The 19,460-nt window shown below is 42.9% G+C and overlaps 1 protein-coding gene across 7 annotated transcripts in view; it reads right to left on the reverse strand.

The window, feature by feature from the left end:
• Positions 1–19,460, reverse strand: part of SLC4A4 (solute carrier family 4 member 4) — a 242,172-nt gene that overhangs the window by 202,753 nt on the left and 19,959 nt on the right. For 6 of the 7 annotated variants that reach the window (XM_075929409.1, XM_025178447.2, XM_075929408.1 and 3 more), the window contains exon 2: positions 8,590–8,663. In XM_075929409.1, coding sequence (XP_075785524.1) covers positions 8,590–8,662 — 73 coding nt within the window. In that variant the 5' untranslated portion in view covers position 8,663. Of the gene's footprint in view, positions 1–8,589; positions 8,682–19,460 lie in introns of those variants that run through there. The other variant, XM_025178443.2, reaches the window with a different exon arrangement.

The raw sequence follows: 19,460 nt of genomic DNA on the forward strand, positions 1-19,460 counted from the left end.
AGCCGATCTAATCAGGCCAATGCTGATTGGATCCTAATCAAAGAGGGTGACTTCTGAAAGAGCATCTTATATAAATTATAAAATCTTACACTGGCTTGGTATTCCACAGTTGCTGATCTCTGTGGATCCCATTAACTTCAGTGGGAGCTTTCAGTGTTCAGCCCTTCAAAATATATCAAGTCCCTTATTTAAGCATGAAAATTTGAAAGTTTTGACCACCCTTCCCCCCACCCCCTCAGTCCAAACTGTCTGAGCAGGAAGGACTTTGAATTTTGTGACTATGTTGGAGGGCAGGAGACTTACAGTGCTAATGAACTGTGTGCCATTAAGTCTAGAAGAGGTAGTCTTTCCTCCACGCCCCCTTGTGTGCACTAGTAACTCTTGATAATATGGAATAAACCAGGGCATTGATTGTTATTGTAGAATCATAATTAGGACATACATCTACTTAGCCTAAATTTGCCTATACCTCAGCATTTCTTTAAAGGAAAAAAGTGTGCTTGCAGTTCACTCCACATGATACTTAAGAGTAAATTGCTGCTATTTCATGGCTTGCCCAAGTTTTTGGCATATCACTTGTGACATCACAAGAACTCTGCTCTCTACAACCTAAGCACAGGTTTGAAGCTGCTTCCTGCATATCATAGCTGCAGCTCTGCTGACTGCATTAGCAACAGAAGCAGGTGTCGATGAAAGTAACATGCTAAATTCTGAAGCTTTTAGAGACTGAAATGTTCGTCAATATCACTAAAAGCCATTGCTAGCACACACAACGGCACATGTGTTGGGGAAAGTACACCAGATGAACAAGAAAAAAGGTACAGAAAAGGCCTATGAGAATGAAGGCCAAAATTTTGTTTCTTTCACTCTTCAGCACCATGGCTACGACTAGATAACGGGTCTTTATCGGAAAAAGGTATGCAAATTGCGCTCTGCAATTTGTGTCCCTTTTTCCAATAGTTTTTTCGGAAGAGGCTTTTCTGAAATTTGGCCAGTCTACACTTGGCCAAATTTTGGAAAATCCTCCTCTTTAAATTAATGGAGATTGCCTATCTCCTAGATCTGGAAGGGACCTTGAAAGGTCATTGAGTCCAGTCCCCTGCCTACACAGCAGGACCAAGTACCACCCCTGATGAATTTTTGCCCCAAATTCCTAAATGGCCTCCACAAGGATTGAACTCACAACCCTGGGTTTAGCAGGCCAATGCTCAAACCACTGAGCTATCCCTCCCTCGTAAGAGGAGGAAAACGGGGCTTCCGAAAGAGCGCATCTGCTCTTCCGCCCCCCCCCCAAAAAAAAAAAAAAACGCAGAAGAGCAGATATTTTCCCTGGACGCAGCGGAGTTTAGATATCCCAGAAAAACCCCATCAGAATGAAGATGCACCCAAGTAGTGACAGATCAGAACAGACCTCCGATTCACCTAGTCCAGTACCCTGTCTCCGATGTTGGTAATTGCTGGGTGCCTCGGAGGAAGTCATAAAAGCCCTGATCATACACTTAATTCTGTGGTACTATATCACTAGTACTTCTCAATGGCAAACTGCTTCTGGATATGCAATTATGGTTCACGATATTGAGGATGCCTTTTCTTTTTAAAGTAGGATTTCAACTAGATTCTGACTTACACAAAAGGTCAGGCTCCTTGAGACAGGGCTACTTTATCTCCATATCCACTCTGCATGCCGATGGGCCTCAATACATTACAGTGGTATTTCAAGAGAAGTCTACCCTGCATAAACACCACACTCCTGGCTCTGGGCCAATAGACTAGTGCTGCCGGGGCTCATGATTCAGGGCTAAAAATAGTGTGGACAGTCCCACTCAGGCTGGACCTGGGTCTGAGACCCATCCCTTTTGCCAGGTTTCAGCCCAAGCAGGAATATCTACACGAGGGAGGTTAGATATCGTGTAACTGAATAGTCGTGTAACCACACGAAATCTTAGTGGTTACACAACTATTGGATAGTCCCCAGGGGCAGGGCCAGCAGCCAGTGCGCTCCCACCCAGCCCCACTCCCGGGGAGCCCCCTGCCACCTTGCGCTGCCACCTCTGTATCAGACACAGCAGCAGGGGGTAGCAGGTGGGAGCCGGTCTGCAAGGGGAGCCGGTTTAAAAACCAGCTCTCCACACAGACTATCAGCCTGCCGTGAAGCAGCCTCTATCTGCGGGGAGCTTCGACCCCTCCACCACACTGAGCCTTCTCTCGTATTCATACACCAACATACCTCTTTGCTCTGACTCTCATCTCTTCTCAAGGAAGTGCCCCAGCATTCACTGCCTTCCTCGGGATCTTCTCTACTCCAGTTTGAAACTGAGCTCTATTTCATCAGCTCTATTCATGCAAGCTTATTGTCCTAATTTTTACCTTTTGCTTCCAGGGAGGCTGTCTGGTTTGTTTGTCTGATAATTATACCTGATAAATGACTTGGTTTCTATAGCTTTTGATTTATTGCACAGATTTGTTTTAACTGATCCTTTCTTTTCCTTTGCTAGGGGTAGGCTTAGGTGGCTTCTCAGTATTTATTTCTAGATCACAAATGAGTATAAAACAAAAAGAGGGCCAGAATGGCAGATATCCCAGGCTATTAAAATACAGCTCTGTGACTGGACCTCTCTACCATATTTTAAGTTTTCCTTGATTCAGAGAGTCCCAGGCCAGAAGGGACCAATATGATCATTCAGTCTGACCTCCTCTCTATGTACCTTTACGTTATTTGTTTTAAAATAATCTGAAGGAATTCAAGAAGGGGGACACTATCCAACAGAGCAGAGACAGGCACATTTTATATATTCGTCCTTTTCCATCCTAAATGGTCACGTAGTGCTGCTGAGCATCAATGAAGAGTTGCAGTGTCTCACCCCAGAGGCAGGTACATGTAAGCGGTGGGAGGAAGATTCAAACATCAAGCCTTTGTAAAATCCATACAGCCATCTGAGATCCCTCTAACTGAATGGTGCTTGTGATTCTTAAGCACAGGTGTGTCTCAGCATGCTGTGTCAAGGGTCTTGCCTGCAACTGAGTCAAAAGGCCACGGTGGAGTACTTCTTATAAGAAAACGCCTGTTCAAGCAGAAAGAGGAGAACCCAGGGCCCCTGGAAGTCCATACCACCCAACTGAGAGCAGAACAAGTCTCAGCTAGGAAATGCCCTATTCCCTAAATAGAAATTTAGAAATGAAATGGTTTGGGGAAGGAACTCCAGAGCCTGTGGAGAGGGCTGGCAGATTTGTACTGTTAGTGATACTGAAATATTATGGTTTCTGAGGAAATCAGACCCCAAGAAAGGGATGTGACAAAAACCACAAATCTACATGTATTTCTCAGGGAGAAACTGAGGCAGATAACCTGATGGGGTAAGCTGGCCATAGCACAGTCCTATATGCATTGCAAGTGCATATTATTGGACACACGGCCCAACGACAAGAGCTCTGACCCTCAAAAAGTGATCAGCCTATGCAGTCCATACAAATATGCCCGTCAAGCTGTAGGGTGCACAGGCCATTCTGGTGTGTCTCCATTAGTACTGCCAAAGTCTTCCAACTTGGAACACCCGCACCAGGAGAGAGAATTCTGCAGGCTAACTCCTGCCATTTTAACTAGCATGGCTTCCAGCAAAAGTCTGGCTTGCCGCCCAGTTGGAAAGCAGGTGTGCATCACATTTGTGTCACTTAAGCACAGAGATGGATGGTTTTTAAATTGGTCATTTAACACCATATTAAGTGTTTTTAATACTGATTGAGTGTTTTCCTTAATTAAAAGCAAGGAGCAATCAGCAATCCCTACCTCCTCTCTTCAAAACGGGTTAAAAAGCCATGTTATTGCCATTATGATATTACAATACACTTTCCTCAGATGTGATGCAAAATAATTTGTACTACCCGGATCTGTCACTGGAGAAATGACTATTCCTTTAGAAGAAAAGGCACTCCACACTCATACAGTGCCTTTCCGGCCTCAAAGGACTTTCAGTGTTTTGCATGCAGATGGCTGTGCTATTTAGGAGATTCAGATTTGATGATCTGGTGGTCCATTCTGGCCCTAAATTATAAACACTTCCCAAAGGTGCACTTAAAAAAAAAAAAGCAGATGAAAGACCCCTGATAGTTCTAAAATGCACATTCAGCTAAGTACCATTTTAAATAAAATCACTTTACAATCATCCAAATTTTGACCCAAGTTTTTTAAATCAGAGCTCTTCAAATAGGACATTAAGCCATCACATCAGTGGAGGTGAGAAAGCAGTGATGCTATACATGACACCAGCACATTTTAAGGTAACACCAAAGCCTGCCAACCGATAAAAGACATTTGCAGCAGACTAGACTGACATTCCATCTACAGACAATGAAAATAGCCATATGTTGAAAAGACACAGATGGTAAACATGCTGGTAGAATTACTAGTGTTAAGCTAGCAAATGTTACAAGAGTGGTATTATGGCAAGGAACCTCCTACTAGACCACTTTAAGATACGTTCTATTGCACTTATATTGAGTCGTGAAATTTTAAAAAACCTTCAGCATTAGATGGGCTTTTTATCCACTCCTCCTCCAAAAGAAAGAAATTGGCTCCCATCTTTGCAGAAAAGATTGTAATACTGAGTCTTGAGAATTTAGCCATGTTGTATTATAACAGTTTAAGAGTATGCAAAGCAGAACAGAAAATTAAAACTAAAGAGGAGCCAAAATGGAAATCTTATCTGAACCCTCTCACATAAAAACCAGAACTGAAGTCCAAACTACTGCTATTATTGTTATTTATTATTTCTGTTGTGGTAGCATTGTGGGCCTTGCCCATTGCTGGGACTGAACAAGGTACTGGACAGCTCCCAAACAAAAAGACACACAAAGAGTTTATAGTTTCAATCATCATTCCTGATTCCACAATAGCAAAATCCAAGTATGTGGCAGTTTTGGGGAGAGAGAAATGCAGCTCCCTCTGCTATTCTCCAACTCAACTAAGTTACCAAAATAAATGAACAACATATGTTGTGTGGTGGAATTTTTTTGCTTATTTTTAATTGTATGTGTTCATTTACACTATATTTAATCAGTAATTCATTACCAGTTTTCCAGCCGTTACTGCAAAATTGATTGAAGCTAAATTAAGGATAGTGTTTTATGACATTATACAACATTTTCCCCACAAATGTGTGACAACACAAATCTAATGACACCACGACAGTGCCAAGCAAAAGAAAAAAAAAAGGCTTCACAAAAGTGGCAAATGGTTTTAGGGGTTGGAGGTTTTTTTAAACTTAATTTATGTATTTTTCAAAAAGTTTCTCTTGTTGCCATGTCCCTAATTAAGCACCACATTTCTCAGATGATTATGTAGTTAACTTCCCTTAACGTTGATGAGATCCAAGCACATAAATTGCCAGTGTAACAGAGAATTATCTTCTAATTAAGTTCCAATACTGCATCCATCTCCATGGTATCGCTAACAAAGTAAGTTGATACAGATGAAGAAAAAAAGCTTATGGAAGTACAGGCCACATTCACCTATGTACATGAACCCTCTCTGAGGTCTGAGCTGCCAAACTTGAAATCAAGTATCCTCCGCCCTACTAGGAAGTCTGAGATACTACTGGTGTGAGATAAGACCTTGCTTTTCTCATTCCCCTCAAGGGATAGGGTGGAGCTTCACTTTTTCCCTTGCTCTGAAACTAGTTATTAAGTCATCTGTTTATCATGCATATCTACATTCCTAACCTAGTGGAATTTGAGGAATACATCACTAAGAAAGGAATGTACATTGCTGTAGATAAAAATGGGGCTGCTTTTCTCTTTCAAAAAACTTGACCCCCAGAGTTCCATTTGTTCCCGATTCCCCCAATCATGTTTACATTTTTCTACTCTCCAAAAACAGAAGCAGGAAGCAACCCCAGTCTTGCTGAATCATATTTCTAAGCATACAGACATCCACTAGTCACTGACAAAGCAGCATAATGAAAAATGGATTGCAGTTATTACTTATGCCCATTTGATGTTAAAGCAAGGTAGGCAGGTAGCATTTAGCCTTTAACATCAGTCGCGAAATGACAACTTCACCATGGACAGGCCATGGGGGCATATTCTCTCAATGTATATACACATCGTATATACTTGTTCATGAGCCGAGTTTTTTGGTATAAAAGTGAAGCATCAAAGAGTGGGCACTGGCTTATCAATGGGTCTACATTGTTATTGGAGATCGGGTGTAGGCAAACTTCGGCTCCTGGCCAGTCAGGGGAAGCTGCTGGTGCACCGGGACATTTTATTTATCCAGAGCCTCTGCAGGCACAAAGCCCCTCAGCTTCCAATGGCTGCAATTTGCTGTTCCCACAGGCAGTGCAAGCAGAGGGATGCCAGGAATGAGAAACTGAAGCCACTGGGCTCTATGGGGCTTCATGCCTGATGACACTCCAGGTTAACAAAACGTCCCAGCATGCCACCAGCTTACCCTGATGGGCCAAGAGCTGGAAGTTTGCCAACCCCTGAAAGGTAGGGTTGACTTATGAAAGATGCTAGGGTTTTGCCATTTCTATCTATCCATTGGATTGTAAACCACCAGGCTAATGAATGAGTCTATACAGTAATTCCCCCTAGAATTATAGCAGCAGGCAGATGAGGCACTGGTATGTGTAGTGAGTTCTGGGTTACGCAAGTGCAATGCATAGAAAAGGCCAACGCGTATGAATAAATATTTATACAAAAGTGCCCAAAACATGACAGGTGCTGTCAGCACACACAAAGACAATCCAAGCCCTGAAGAGCAGCAAAGAAGCAAAGTGGCAACTTGAAGTCTTATCACATTGGCTATCTAGACTGCACTGTTAAATCAGAAAAAGATACACTATTTGCACTGCAAATTGTGTATCTTTTTTCAATTTACTTTCGAAAGAGGCTCTTTCGAAATTTGGCACATCTACACAGCGCCATATTGAGAAAGAAAGTGCTCTTTCAAGCCATCCCTTATTCCTTGTAGAACGAGGTTTACAGGGATGGCAAAAGAGTGCATCCATTTTTTGAAAAAAAAATTCAAAAAAGCGGACACGTTCTTTGACCACAGCATTGCTTTTTTGGGATACTTCTGGTATCCCAAAAAAGCAATGCAGTCTAGACAAAGCTGTTAGTACATCTGTTCCTCTTCCAGCCCAATGGCACTTGCTACACTGCAAGTATTCAGATATGTACAGGCACTAGTTTCCTTAACTAGTTGTTAACTGGACTGTTTTAAGAAGTTTCACTGCAGTACTTAGGCACTATCATTCACGAGACACCTGGGAGTTAGACTCAGACTTAGGGTTGCATATCAAAAGGTTGCCACATAGTTCCCAGTCTCCTGTGCTGAGGAATTAGGAGATACTTCATGTCTTTTCATCTCCTTTACTCCCTGCCCCCAGCCAGGTGATAATAATTGGACTGTGATTCTTTAATGAGAGATCCAATTTGGATCTTGGTCTGGAATGACTATTAAAGGAGGGACAGATATAAAATCATAGTCTTAACAGCCACGCAAACCCTTCTATTTTTAATGCTCCTCCAGGTGCTTGGCATGACCTTTTGCTGCTCTGCTCCTTACAGCTATTGCTGTTTTATTATCGAAGGGGGCAGTTTGTTGCTACCTGCAATTACAAGGCATGTCACCATTTTAGGCTTTAAAATATACAGAAACATTACAGGTCTACGTTGTGCCAAAGCACCCTTGTGGGCAGTATCCTCTAACCAGAGACCCACTCACCTTACCCTTATAGACAGAAAATGGCCTACTTACAACTAACAGGGTGGTTTTTATAGCTACAGAACACAGCTGACGTTATAGTTGAGGAAACAAAACACTGCACTTCTCAGACCAGGCAGTTTCCAGGTTACTTATCGATGAAATGGTTCTTTGGAACTGCTCGAAGCCTGACAGTTGCATTCAGAGACCCGATTGATGAACTGTGCGGATATTTTCTCAAATTGTTTTCATACTTTGGGGAGCGTTACACAAATATCGTCTTTAGTTTATGCAAAACAAAAAAAAATTAAAGATGTACGTGTTCATTTCTTTAAATACTGGGAGCGTCTTGGCCTAGTTAAACAAGCCTCACAGAAAGTCATGGCCTGTATTTCTTCTAAGCTGAAAGAATCTCCACAGAAAATTATCCTCTTAGTGCCCTGAGTCTGGCGCCTAGCAGCCAGCACTAAATACCAACTCAGCTAGGATCATTTTGCTCAAGGTTCTCTTCCATTTGTGAGGCCTGACAATGTATGCCATACACTGTACAGTGCAATACTGATTCATAAGTGCTGTGAAATGCATTCATATAAAAACCACAGTGTCTCGGGACTGTCCTGTAGAGGCAAGTGTATGTTCTTTTGGAAATAAAACAGAAAGCAGCACATTAACTCTCCCTTTGAAAACAGGGCTCTCTGGGTGTAAAAAAGTCCTGACCATGCTAATTCTGGCTGCCGCTGTTTCAATCATTTTTAGGATTAATTGTTCAGGAAAAAAAACTAATAACCCTTGTCACTGAAGCTGCCTCTGGCAATTGGTTTTGCTCTAATATATAACTATTCAATTTTAAAGTGACATCAGCCCAAGAAATATAGATCTCTCACCTTCCACTTCTTCTTCGTCACATACATGCTTGAGGAAGGAAGCCCCTCTGTCCAGCACCGCCTCATCTTCCATTCTGTAGTAATAGAAAAGGAAAAAAGAGTGCTCAGACTTCTCCTGGAGTGAGCTATTTGAACCACCCCAACTCCTGGGCTGGTTAACCTGCAAACTATTGTTCATGTTAGACGCTGTTGCACTTCCTTCCACGTTTGCTGTTCCTTCATGCAGCTCTCTTTGAATGGCATTCGGTATTAAGCTGGCCCCACGTAGCTCAAATTCTAATCTTGAGAGGACATCAGTGGTGGCAGGTGTGAGAAAGGTAATCCCAGCTAGAAGTCTTGTCTTTAAAAAGAGACACACACATAATAGTTCGGTGTGCCTCTACAATAGCCAGTAGTTCGTGGAAATCCAGTTTCGCTGACAAACTCTTCTAAAACACACAGCCTGGAGAACCACTTACACCAGCCGACACACACAGCACATGCAGACACACACATACATTCTCATGCACAGCGAGAGGCCAGGCGTCAGCCAGCCTCTTAATACCAGCAAAGCACACTTCTCCGCAGAGAGGCAAGCTTTATGTCTGTCACATGTTGGCCTTACGGAAATCTGACATCTGAGGATTATCCTGAGACCAAGCTACAGCAAGTCAGGCCATCACAGCGGTTGTGTGTGTCTGTGCCATCCATTCATTCATTGATTTTCTACATTTCTTTTTTAAATCTCTCCACCCCCCACTTTTCTTCTCCCATTTGCTCCTAATTTTATCACAATGCCAGGAAGTCGCGTTGCATTAAACGTGATTTTCACTATACAATTTCACCACAAAAGACCTCAGTAACTTCCCAAACGAGTGTTTATAAACCCATTTCTGACTAGCAAATATTAAGAGCGACCATTAAAATTAAAAGGAATCTGCAACATACTAAATACTTAAATCATACTTAACGTGGATGCTAAATAAACATTTGTAGACTTTATTACAGTTACCACGTGCTCTTAGGATAGGGAAACCATTCAGTGATACCTGTCAAATACACATTCTTACTTTACACACCGCAAGCATTTGGCACTGAAGTCAATGAGGCTTTCCAGACCAGAACTGGGGCCTAAAGATTTCTACTAAGTCTGAAAGACAGGTGCATTTGGGTAATAAAAAACACAGCATTCTTTCCTGCAAAGGCTGAGAGGGCCAGACCAAAGTAGGAGAATCCCAAACATACCAATTTATTATACCATCTTCTAATCATGCTCCCCCATAATGGTAGTCTACTATAGGGATGTGAGTAGTCAAGTTGAGTGCTCAACTACTCGCTTCTCTCTCCCTGCCCCCGCCTTGCTACCCCTGTATGAGAGGCAGAGAGGGAGGGGGAATGACAGGAGCTGATGATGGGGGCGGGGGCAACTCCTACTACATTTAAACTGCAGAGGGGGTAGCTCCTGGACCAGCACGAGCCAGGACAGAGCACCTTCCCTTACCGACTAATTGTGTAGATATAATTTGTATCATCTACTACACGATTAGTTGATTATCCACTTCCTAACATCCTTAGTCTACTAACAATAGCAGCTATGGATTTAGATCTTCAAGAGCTCAGAGCGAACACGTGCATCTAGAGACCTAGTAGAGCTAGGTGACTGGGTATCGAAATGGCACGTGAAATTGAATGCTGATAAATGTAAAGTCATGCACATTGGAAAAAATAATCCCAACTATACATACAAAATGATGGGGACTAATTTAGCTACAACAATGGTCCCCAACCTTTTGGGGCTGCCGGGCACCCGGGGGCGGGGCGCAAAAATGGGTTGGGGCTGGCCCTGATCACTCAGTGGGCGCACATAAATGCCCCTGGTTGGGGACCACTGAGCTACAACTATTCAAGGGAGAGATCTTGGAATCATTGTAGATTCAAAAAAGATATATGGCATTGGAAAAGGTTCAGAAAAGGGCAACAAAAAATGATTAGGGGTTTGGAACAGGTCCCATATGAAGAAAGATTAAAAAGAGTTGGACTTTTCAGCTTAGAAAAGAGGAGACGAAGGGAGGATATGATAGAGGTCTTAAAAATCATGACTGGTATAGAAAAAGTGAATAAGGAAAAATTATTTACACATTCCCACAATATAAGAACTAGGGGTCACCAAATGAAATTAATAGGCAGCAGGTTTAAAATAAACAAAAGGAAGTTTATCTTCACTCCGCGCACAGTCAACCTGTGGAACTCCTTGCCAGAGGATGTGGTGAAGGCTCGGACTTTAACAGGGTTTAAAAAAGAGCTAGATAGATGAACGGAGGTAGGTCCATCAATGGCTCTTAGCCAGGATGGGTAGGAATTGTGTCCCTAGCCTCTGTTTCTCTGGAAGAGGGTGACAGGGGAGGGATCACGTGAGGATTCCCTGTTGTGTCACTTCCCTCTGGGGCATCTGGTATTGGCCAATGTTGCCAGACAGGATACTGGTCTGGATGGACCATTGGTCTGACCCAGTATGGCTGTTCTTAAGACCAATCTGTTTACTAGCATGTCTGCTTTGCTACACTTTTCAGAGGTCTTAGTCAGTTGCAGCAAAAAATCAAAGTTCGGTGGCACCTTATATTTATTAGTCTTTAAGATGCCATGGGACCCCTCATTGTTCTGCTTTGCTACCAGAGGACAATCCTTCTCTGAGCAAAATCCATTCCAAGAACCTTTCAAGCCAATAAAACTTTGTAATTCCCCTCTGCCTCCTTCCGTTCCCCAATTTCCAGCTAACGGTTTACCAGCAATTCTCCTATCAACCAAGTTGTGTTTTCCTCCACCTTGTAGTCTAACATCTGCATTATCGTAGCATCTAGCTTAGTGATGAGTGGCCTGCAAGCCATATGTGGCCAATCAGGATTCTATGTGTGGCCCATGAGATATTTTGTTTACTGTTGCCCATGTACAGGGTTGCTAGATTCTTCTGGTTTCCCGCCTCATGGTACTAATAAAGAGACAGGCGCATAAAGCAAGGGCACGTGAAGTGAGGTGCATGCCGACTGCAAACAACACTGGATGCAGAAGGAGACCATGGCTCTCACAATCAAAGCACTACCACAGTTCAATCTGTACACCCTAAAAATCCTAGATAAGCAAGCACAGCTAGCAAACTACCCTGTTCCAGGAGATCGTCTTGGTTATGACAATCATGCTGCCAGCTGAGATGAAGGCCTACTTACTAGCTTAGATTGCCCATCACTGCTCTAGCTATTAGTTTCCAAATACGGAAAGCTCACTTTGCGCAGCAGTTGCCTGAATATTTTATATAGGGGGAGAGGCAAAGGAGAGGGTACCAAATTCAAAACCAGTAAAGTGAATGCCCGCAGTGCACTTGTTTCTTCTGGAATACTGGACAATGATAATTACTAGAGCACCATGTGACTGCTAGAATTATACCTGCTAGAATTATACCTATCAGCCCAAACCAAAATCCTAGATCCTGACACCAACAAAGTTTAGAGCCAAATCTGAACTTTGCACACAGGCCCATCTCCAATTAATATAGCCTGCTGCTTTCTGCACATACTGTATATGCTGCAGGTAACCAGCCACCTGTTCTGGAGGATAAATTCGTATGATTTTAGAATGTATGAACACTGTATTATTTTACAAAACTGTTGTTTCCTTGCATTGTGAGATAAGATTTAACACTTAGTACAAGCTAGCATTAGCGGCTAAAAATACAAAGCCAGCAGACCTGCACAAAAGCCTTGCCCTAGAGCTCACATTTATTAAATTATTCAACACTATTTATGCAGCTTTTGTTATGCATACCAAGGAATTGTTTCCATGGCCGATTGTCTATGTGCAATGTGTGAGAAAGGAAAATGAACTGCTTTTCTTTTAAACAGCACAGCAGTTACTTGCTATAAATGCAGCTGAAAACATCTGGAACAGATGGCACTGACTTTTCAGACCAAGTAGAAATCTAATACACATGTATTTCTTCCTTGATTACTTCACAAAAATCTATTCTTGCAGAGGTTTCCTCATAAACTGCTCTACCAATATGTCAAAGGATAAGACCCTTTTTAAAGCAGCAATATCAATTAACACAAAGGACCCAGATTGTGTGAGTTTAGGAATGGTTTTTAATAGGCCTTACATCCACAGGAATATTTTCAAAAATTCTTTCCAGCCCAATATTAAACATTGCCCTACTCTCCAAACATTACAGTATTGTAGTAATGTTGTGTAACCAAGGTGTGACAACAGTGGAGGGCAGGACTGCCCACGAGGAGTGTAATGCAGACAAGCTGAATGAAGATTTAGTTTTTAAAATGCTATTCTAACAAACTAAAATGGCACATGTAATGCTGGCAAGTTTGTCTTTTGTTTAATATGGTTTGAATCCACTCTGAGTGGCTCCGCGCCATTGCATACAGATTACATGAGAAACATGAAAAGCTTCATATATGTCAGAATTTGCATTATGAGAAAGTGAGAATCATCTTCCACTTCCCTTCAGGTCCGCCAACTGCTGGTTGACTACACAGCATTAACAGCTGCTAAATTAGCGAGTGACAAGCCACCAGAAGACAGACAGAAAGACAAACAGCTGTCTTTGGACAGGACTGTTAAAGGTCCCACCCCTGCACAGTTCGGAGCCAAATCAAACTGCCTCATGTTTAACATTTTATATAGTTTTACAGTAACAGCTTCTAGTCTGAGGATATTTCAACCTTTATGCTTTCCCAAAAATGGCCCGCAGAGGGAGGTACAAGTTGAATGGCCAGAACTAGTACTTCAGCTATCTTGGCTCTCATCACAACCACAATCTCAGTTTCAAATCCCAAAGGCACATGGACTCCTGGCAAACTGAAGAGCAGCTGGACTGATTCCTGGAAAGAGGCTTACGGTAGTCAAGAGATTGGATTATGTCCATCACTGACGAACCTCTTGCATCCCCCAGCTTTCAGCATCCCACCCGATCGCTGACCACACAGCTGCATTTCCTGCTACTTGTGTTCCAGAATCTTCTAGTCTTCCAATCTAAAATGTCCACATCAAGAAAGCTGTCACTACCAAACCAATGCTGATGGAGCCAGCTACTGAGTTTGGCTTCAGGTATCCTCATTTCTGATCTTATCCTGCCACTGAATATGGAGCAAGTAACAGTCGGCAAGAATCGAAAACGTAAATCCAATGTTCTTTGGCCCTCCTCAGAGCCCATGCTCACTGCCTTACCGCAGAGTTTATATAACGGTGGTTTTACAGAACCTCAGTTTCATAGCAAGGTTGATGTCACAACACCCCCCAAACAGAGGCTGCCGAAGGACCTGGGCACAGGTATCCACATCTTCTGAGCACCCTCCAGCACTGTCTATGATGCTGCCCAAATACCTGACCATTTCCACCTGCTCGAAGCCTCACCTGGACAGGCGGATACGGAGCTGGTTGTGGTGCAGCACTTGATAAGAGCTAGGGGGTTCAAACCAATGCGCGCTGCTTCTTGCTCCACCAGACTGGCTATCAGCTGCAACAATTCGCCCGTCTGAACCCACAAGACATCACTGGTATATTCAAGACCTCGGAGCATGAACACAGTTCAGTGCCACCATCTGTCCCCCAAGCTTGTGTTTAATCCACTGGGAAAACTAGCAATTACCACCTCCTGACTCTGTCTTTCCTGCACTTTTGGGGATTGTCACAAAGACTCCTAAAATTGGGCATGAAAGATGCTCTGCAAATTTTCACACACCCAGAAAGTACAGATTCCTAAACCGGTGATTAAAATCTAAAACTTGAGGCAGCATCTGCACAGAGAAATGAACTGGAGTTTGTAACCTGTACATGCGTATCTAGAATTTGCAGGGTGCGTGCCGATTGCGGGGTAGCAGTGATTTGATTGGATGCAGAGGGAGTGAACAGCTCTGTGTCAAAGTTGTATTAATTTTTTGATGTTGTATGTGTCATACTATTCATAGTTTACATGTACAATTTAGGAGTCACTGCTTAGTCTACAACACGAGAAAGGAATCTTTTTAAAAATTAAAATGATTTGTTTGAATGTTTGCTCCTGTACAATAGGATACACTTCGAATCTCAGACTCTGAAAGCCTGTCTAGTATACTCATGGAAATCACTTCCAGGAGCCTGGAAAGCTTGTGAGGTTCAGGACAGCTTGTTTAAATAAGTTATGGAGGGAAGGTGAAGACTGAAAGGAGGTTTCTAAAACAGGTTTTAAAGAAAAAAGTTGTTTCTCTACAAAATACAGCCCAGCTAAACAGATGGAGTGCTGCCACCTTTTGGCTATTTAGCCTAATCACAGCAACAGTGAAGAATGTGGATTTTGTGCATAAAAGCGATGCGACAGAAAAAGAGCTGCCTTGTTACTTGTCTAACTGAAATGGTTTATTTTAAAGAACGTAAGTCAGTCCTCCATGCTGATAGTAATCAACACCAGCACTTTCTATACCTTTATACTTTATGACAGAAGAAAAAGGTAATTGTGATCAGAGTAGAAATGCTGATGCAGTCTTCCAACTGAACCACAGCCAACGCAAGCTAATAGATGTGCCGCATTGCTAGAGGACAGATAATAAATGAGGTGTTTCAATATGATTTTATTATTCTTCCTGTTTTAAATAGGTTTTGAAATTGGGAAGAAACCCAAATAACCTTTAGACGTAATGTAGAGACCTTCAGCAAGCTCAAGCAGCCTGTGTGGGTAGCACACCACTCTTCCAATCAGAAAGTCCAGTTTAAAATAGCAATCCCTTTGCAGTCAATGAACTCAGCAGGGCTGAAAGTATGCAAGGCTCCAGGAAGGAAAGGGGACTGTGAACATCAGCTCACTTAATAGAAATGTCCCTATTGGCCAAAACATAAGCAACATTAGTGGACTCTGGAGACAGGTCATGTCAGCACTGATTGTAAAGTGTGGTCACCCAAGCAAGAAGACTTCTACTCACTGCAAAATGAGGCCTATATTTAGAAAAGTGGGAGTTGGGTCAAAGCCTGCTCTGAAGCCTACACCTTCCATGGAAGCGATCTGCTTTTCAGGGCCCGGATTTTATTAATGTGCTAGCTCTTCGTATCCTACAGCTTCCATCGCTGACTGGGCAGGAGGGGACCTAAAGCTTGAGAGAGCAGTACGTCCCCTGAAGGATCTAACCTTGCTCTCTGCTCTTCAAAACAGAGAGTCTGCCTCCTGTAGGCCATGACTCAGTCTTGAGGGCAGCTGCCTTGTGACTGTATCAGTTTAGAGACTTGGGGGGTCCCTCTGGACTCAGGGCACCCAAATACCTGAACACCAACAGCAGCAAAACATCCTCCTATTTGTGACTGTCCCGCACAGCGTATCCAATCTTACTAGGCACACAACGGGTCATCTTCAGCCAAGCACTTGTGGCCTTGAAGCTTCTGTTTCTCAGAGCTCTGGCTCGCACCACATGTCCTGAACAGGCAGCAGCGGTGCCGCACCGCTTGCCACAAGTACGTCACCAGTACGTTACTCCCCAACCTGGTTTCTCCGCAGGACTAGGCTTAGCTACTGGACAGCTTCTCCTCCCATGACAGCTACGTTCCATTGGAACAACGAAACTGTCGACCCAGGGGAAGCTTCCTCACCGTGAGTGGCCACAATTGTCCCTGACACAGGAACCAGACTCTGGCACTCCCTTCCCCTGAAAAGCAACGTCACCCCAGCCCTCACCATCCCCAGAGCAGAACACAAACCTCAGTGATTTGAATGAGCTGTTCCTCATTCTGTTACCCACACAAACAAACAAAAACCTGGCAACCTAATCAAGCTGTTTCCTCCCAAGGCTCATAAGGAAGAGAAAGAGAAATCATTCCCTCTTTTAAATATTTGGGAGGAGTCCAGATACCCAATAGCAGGAGAGATTAACTGGATTAAATCCTAATGAGGAATGGATCGCCTTACAGCTCATATATTTTACTCAATAAAAATTCACATATTGTGCATTTATATACACAAACAAAATGTAACCAATTCCTCCTGGGTCTCATTTGGTCTACTTTAAGAAATTCATATATGGGCTGCAAGACATGTAGCGCAAACTGCTCGATCTCAGTTCACTCTGAACGGCCTCACTTGTGTGTTTATAAATCAGGCAGCCAAAGTTATCTTAAGTACATTTTTTGCTTGGTTATGAAACATTTACTCATATACTCTCTCAGCAATCAACAGGGACTGAAAACTCTTCCACTGTATTCCACACAAGTCCCCAACAAGTGTATCCTTTATTACAAATACAAAGCTAGCTCCCTTTTAAAAGTAATCCCAGTTCCTCGTCATGAATGAAGTGCTAAAAACATACTTCATGCTATGGGATGGCATAACAACAAGGGACAGTGGACTAGGTTCATCTCCCAGCTCAGCTTCAGATTTCTTGTGGGAGCGAGGCCAAGTCACGTCAGCTGCCTCATGCCTCGGTTTCCCCATCTGTAAAGCACTTCACAATCAATCATTCACAGATCTTATCCTTGTGGAAGGTGCTCAGGTACTATTGTGAAACAAGCCAGATACTCAAACCTGTCTATAAAATGTATGTAACTAAACATAAAAATCTAAGAGGTTTTGTGTTTTCCAGTGACCCTGTCCAAGCCCCTTTACCAGCTGTTCTGCACTGTTCACTGTGATAGGCATATGTGACATTTCTGTGTTATATAGCACAAAAGCAGGCGAGTCTCCAAGTCTTCACCCCTCCAGGCAAAGACAAGTAATCCTCAGAGGGAGTTCTGTCACGCTGATCAGCTGGCCTTGTCTTGCTGTTTTTGGCAATGCCTCAAGCTGTTGGCTCCCACAACGTGTTTACACGGCAGCATACATAAGACATCAGCAAGCATGTTGCCTGCATCCTGGTGACATGCACTGACCAGCAACTGTGGCCAAAGCAGTAACTGGGGGTCTATATTTAATACTAGGAAATAAAAAGACTCCATGCTACTTTGGGGTTGCTCAGATTGCCATCTCTTCCTCTGTTACCATAAAAATGATCATAGTGGGTCAGACCAAAGGTCTATCTAGCCCAGTATCCTGCCTTTGTCAGTGGCCAATGCTAGATGCCGCAGTGCAAGTGAACCAAACAGGACAATTTATCACGCAATCCAGTCCCAGCATCTGACAGTCAGAGGTTAAGGGACACCCAGGGCATGGAATAGTACCTCTGACTACCTTGGCTAATAACCAATGAGGGATCTATCCTCTATCAATGTATCCAATTAATTTTGTAATACAATTATACTTTTGGCCTTCACAGCATCTCCTGGGAATGAGCTTTACAAGATGATTGTGCATTATATGAAGTAGTACATACTTTGTTTTAGAACCATTACCTTTTAACTTCATTGGATGACCGTGGTTTGTGTGTCATCCAATGGTACATAATATTCAGTTTCTCCACGCCAGTCATGGTTTGATAGATGTCTATCACGTCCCACCTTGGCTTGGAAAGAGACAACTGAAGAGTCTCTCTTTTTAATCTCCCCTTATATGAGAGCCATTCCATATACCTAATCATTTTTGTTGCTCTTCTCTATAGCTATTCCAATTTGAATATATGCTTTTCTAGATGGGGTGCTTGCAGTTTCCAGATTGCCCCATTTCAAAATACATGGTATGCCCACATCTTCAATATAGTGGCAAGATGATACTTAATCTTTATTTTTTATCCCTTTCCAAATTGTTCCCAATATTGTTCACTTTTTTCAATGCTGTTGAACATTGAGCAGATGTTTTAATGGAACTATCCATAATGAGTCCTAGATCTTTCTTGTAAGGTAGCAACTAATTTAGACCCCATTGTTTTTAGATAGTTGAGATTATAATTTTCCAATGTGTATTTACTTTGCATTCATCAACAAATGAACTTCATTTGCCATTTTCTTACTCACTCACTACGGCTATTCTTAAATCCTCAGGCGACACATCAGATGCACAACCACAGATTTATGATAAATCTCAAGAGCAGGTTATGCCCATCTCAAACCCTGCATCACCCAGGAGTTCAGATGAGCTCAAAAGTGCTTTTGTCTTTACAGAGTTTTGGTCAACTTTTACCAAATCAAACAGCTCAGAACTCATCCCATTCAAACCATGGAACAGCTAATTGGCACGCTGACCTCCTTTACAAAATGCATCCCCTGTGCAGAGTGTTAACCGAGGATTCCACCATGGTTTATGCTAAACCACTGAGCGCTGCCCAGTGCCACTAGGAGAAGAAAATACTCACCTCAGCCTTAGCCTCCTCTCTAGGCTGATGAATTCTGCAACAGCCCATTACCCAGCGGATTAGACACCAAACATGACTGTGGAAAACTAATAATGAACACCTGACTGGAGACACACTCCATTCAGGTGCTGAGCACAGACACCAAAACAGCAGCATCATAAAAGATGACCGGAGCTATAAGCCACTAGGCCAACGATTTCAGACACTATTCAACAGAACAGGTAGTGCTGAATAAGTTCATTGCCCTCTTGAATGTAAACACTCAAGTGGACACAAGTTTTGGTACAGGCAGCAAAAAGACCCTTCATGTAAGCAGACACACAACTCTTGCCCTTGGTACTTCCATAACACAGTGATAGAAGCAATACGCTGTCAAGACCTAGCTAGACAGTCCCATGCAGTGCACACAACAAGCATGCAGAAGCAGAGAACTAATGTATGGTGCAGACACTCCTCAGTGATGGACTAATGAAGCCTCGGCAACAAAATCTTCCTCAAAAGCAGAGTTTCCTCAATCTTTTTGATACCTGGAATGACTTGCTGCCTTCCTGCGTCAGGGAGGTCTCGGGGACCGATGTCACATCCACGGCCAACTGGTACATGTTGGTTCTACTAACTGCTACTGTCAAGGAGTAGGAGAAAAATGAAAGG

Source organism: Pelodiscus sinensis, chromosome 5 (genome assembly GCF_049634645.1).
Source record: "Pelodiscus sinensis isolate JC-2024 chromosome 5, ASM4963464v1, whole genome shotgun sequence".
NCBI classification, from domain to species: Eukaryota; Metazoa; Chordata; order Testudines; family Trionychidae; genus Pelodiscus; species Pelodiscus sinensis.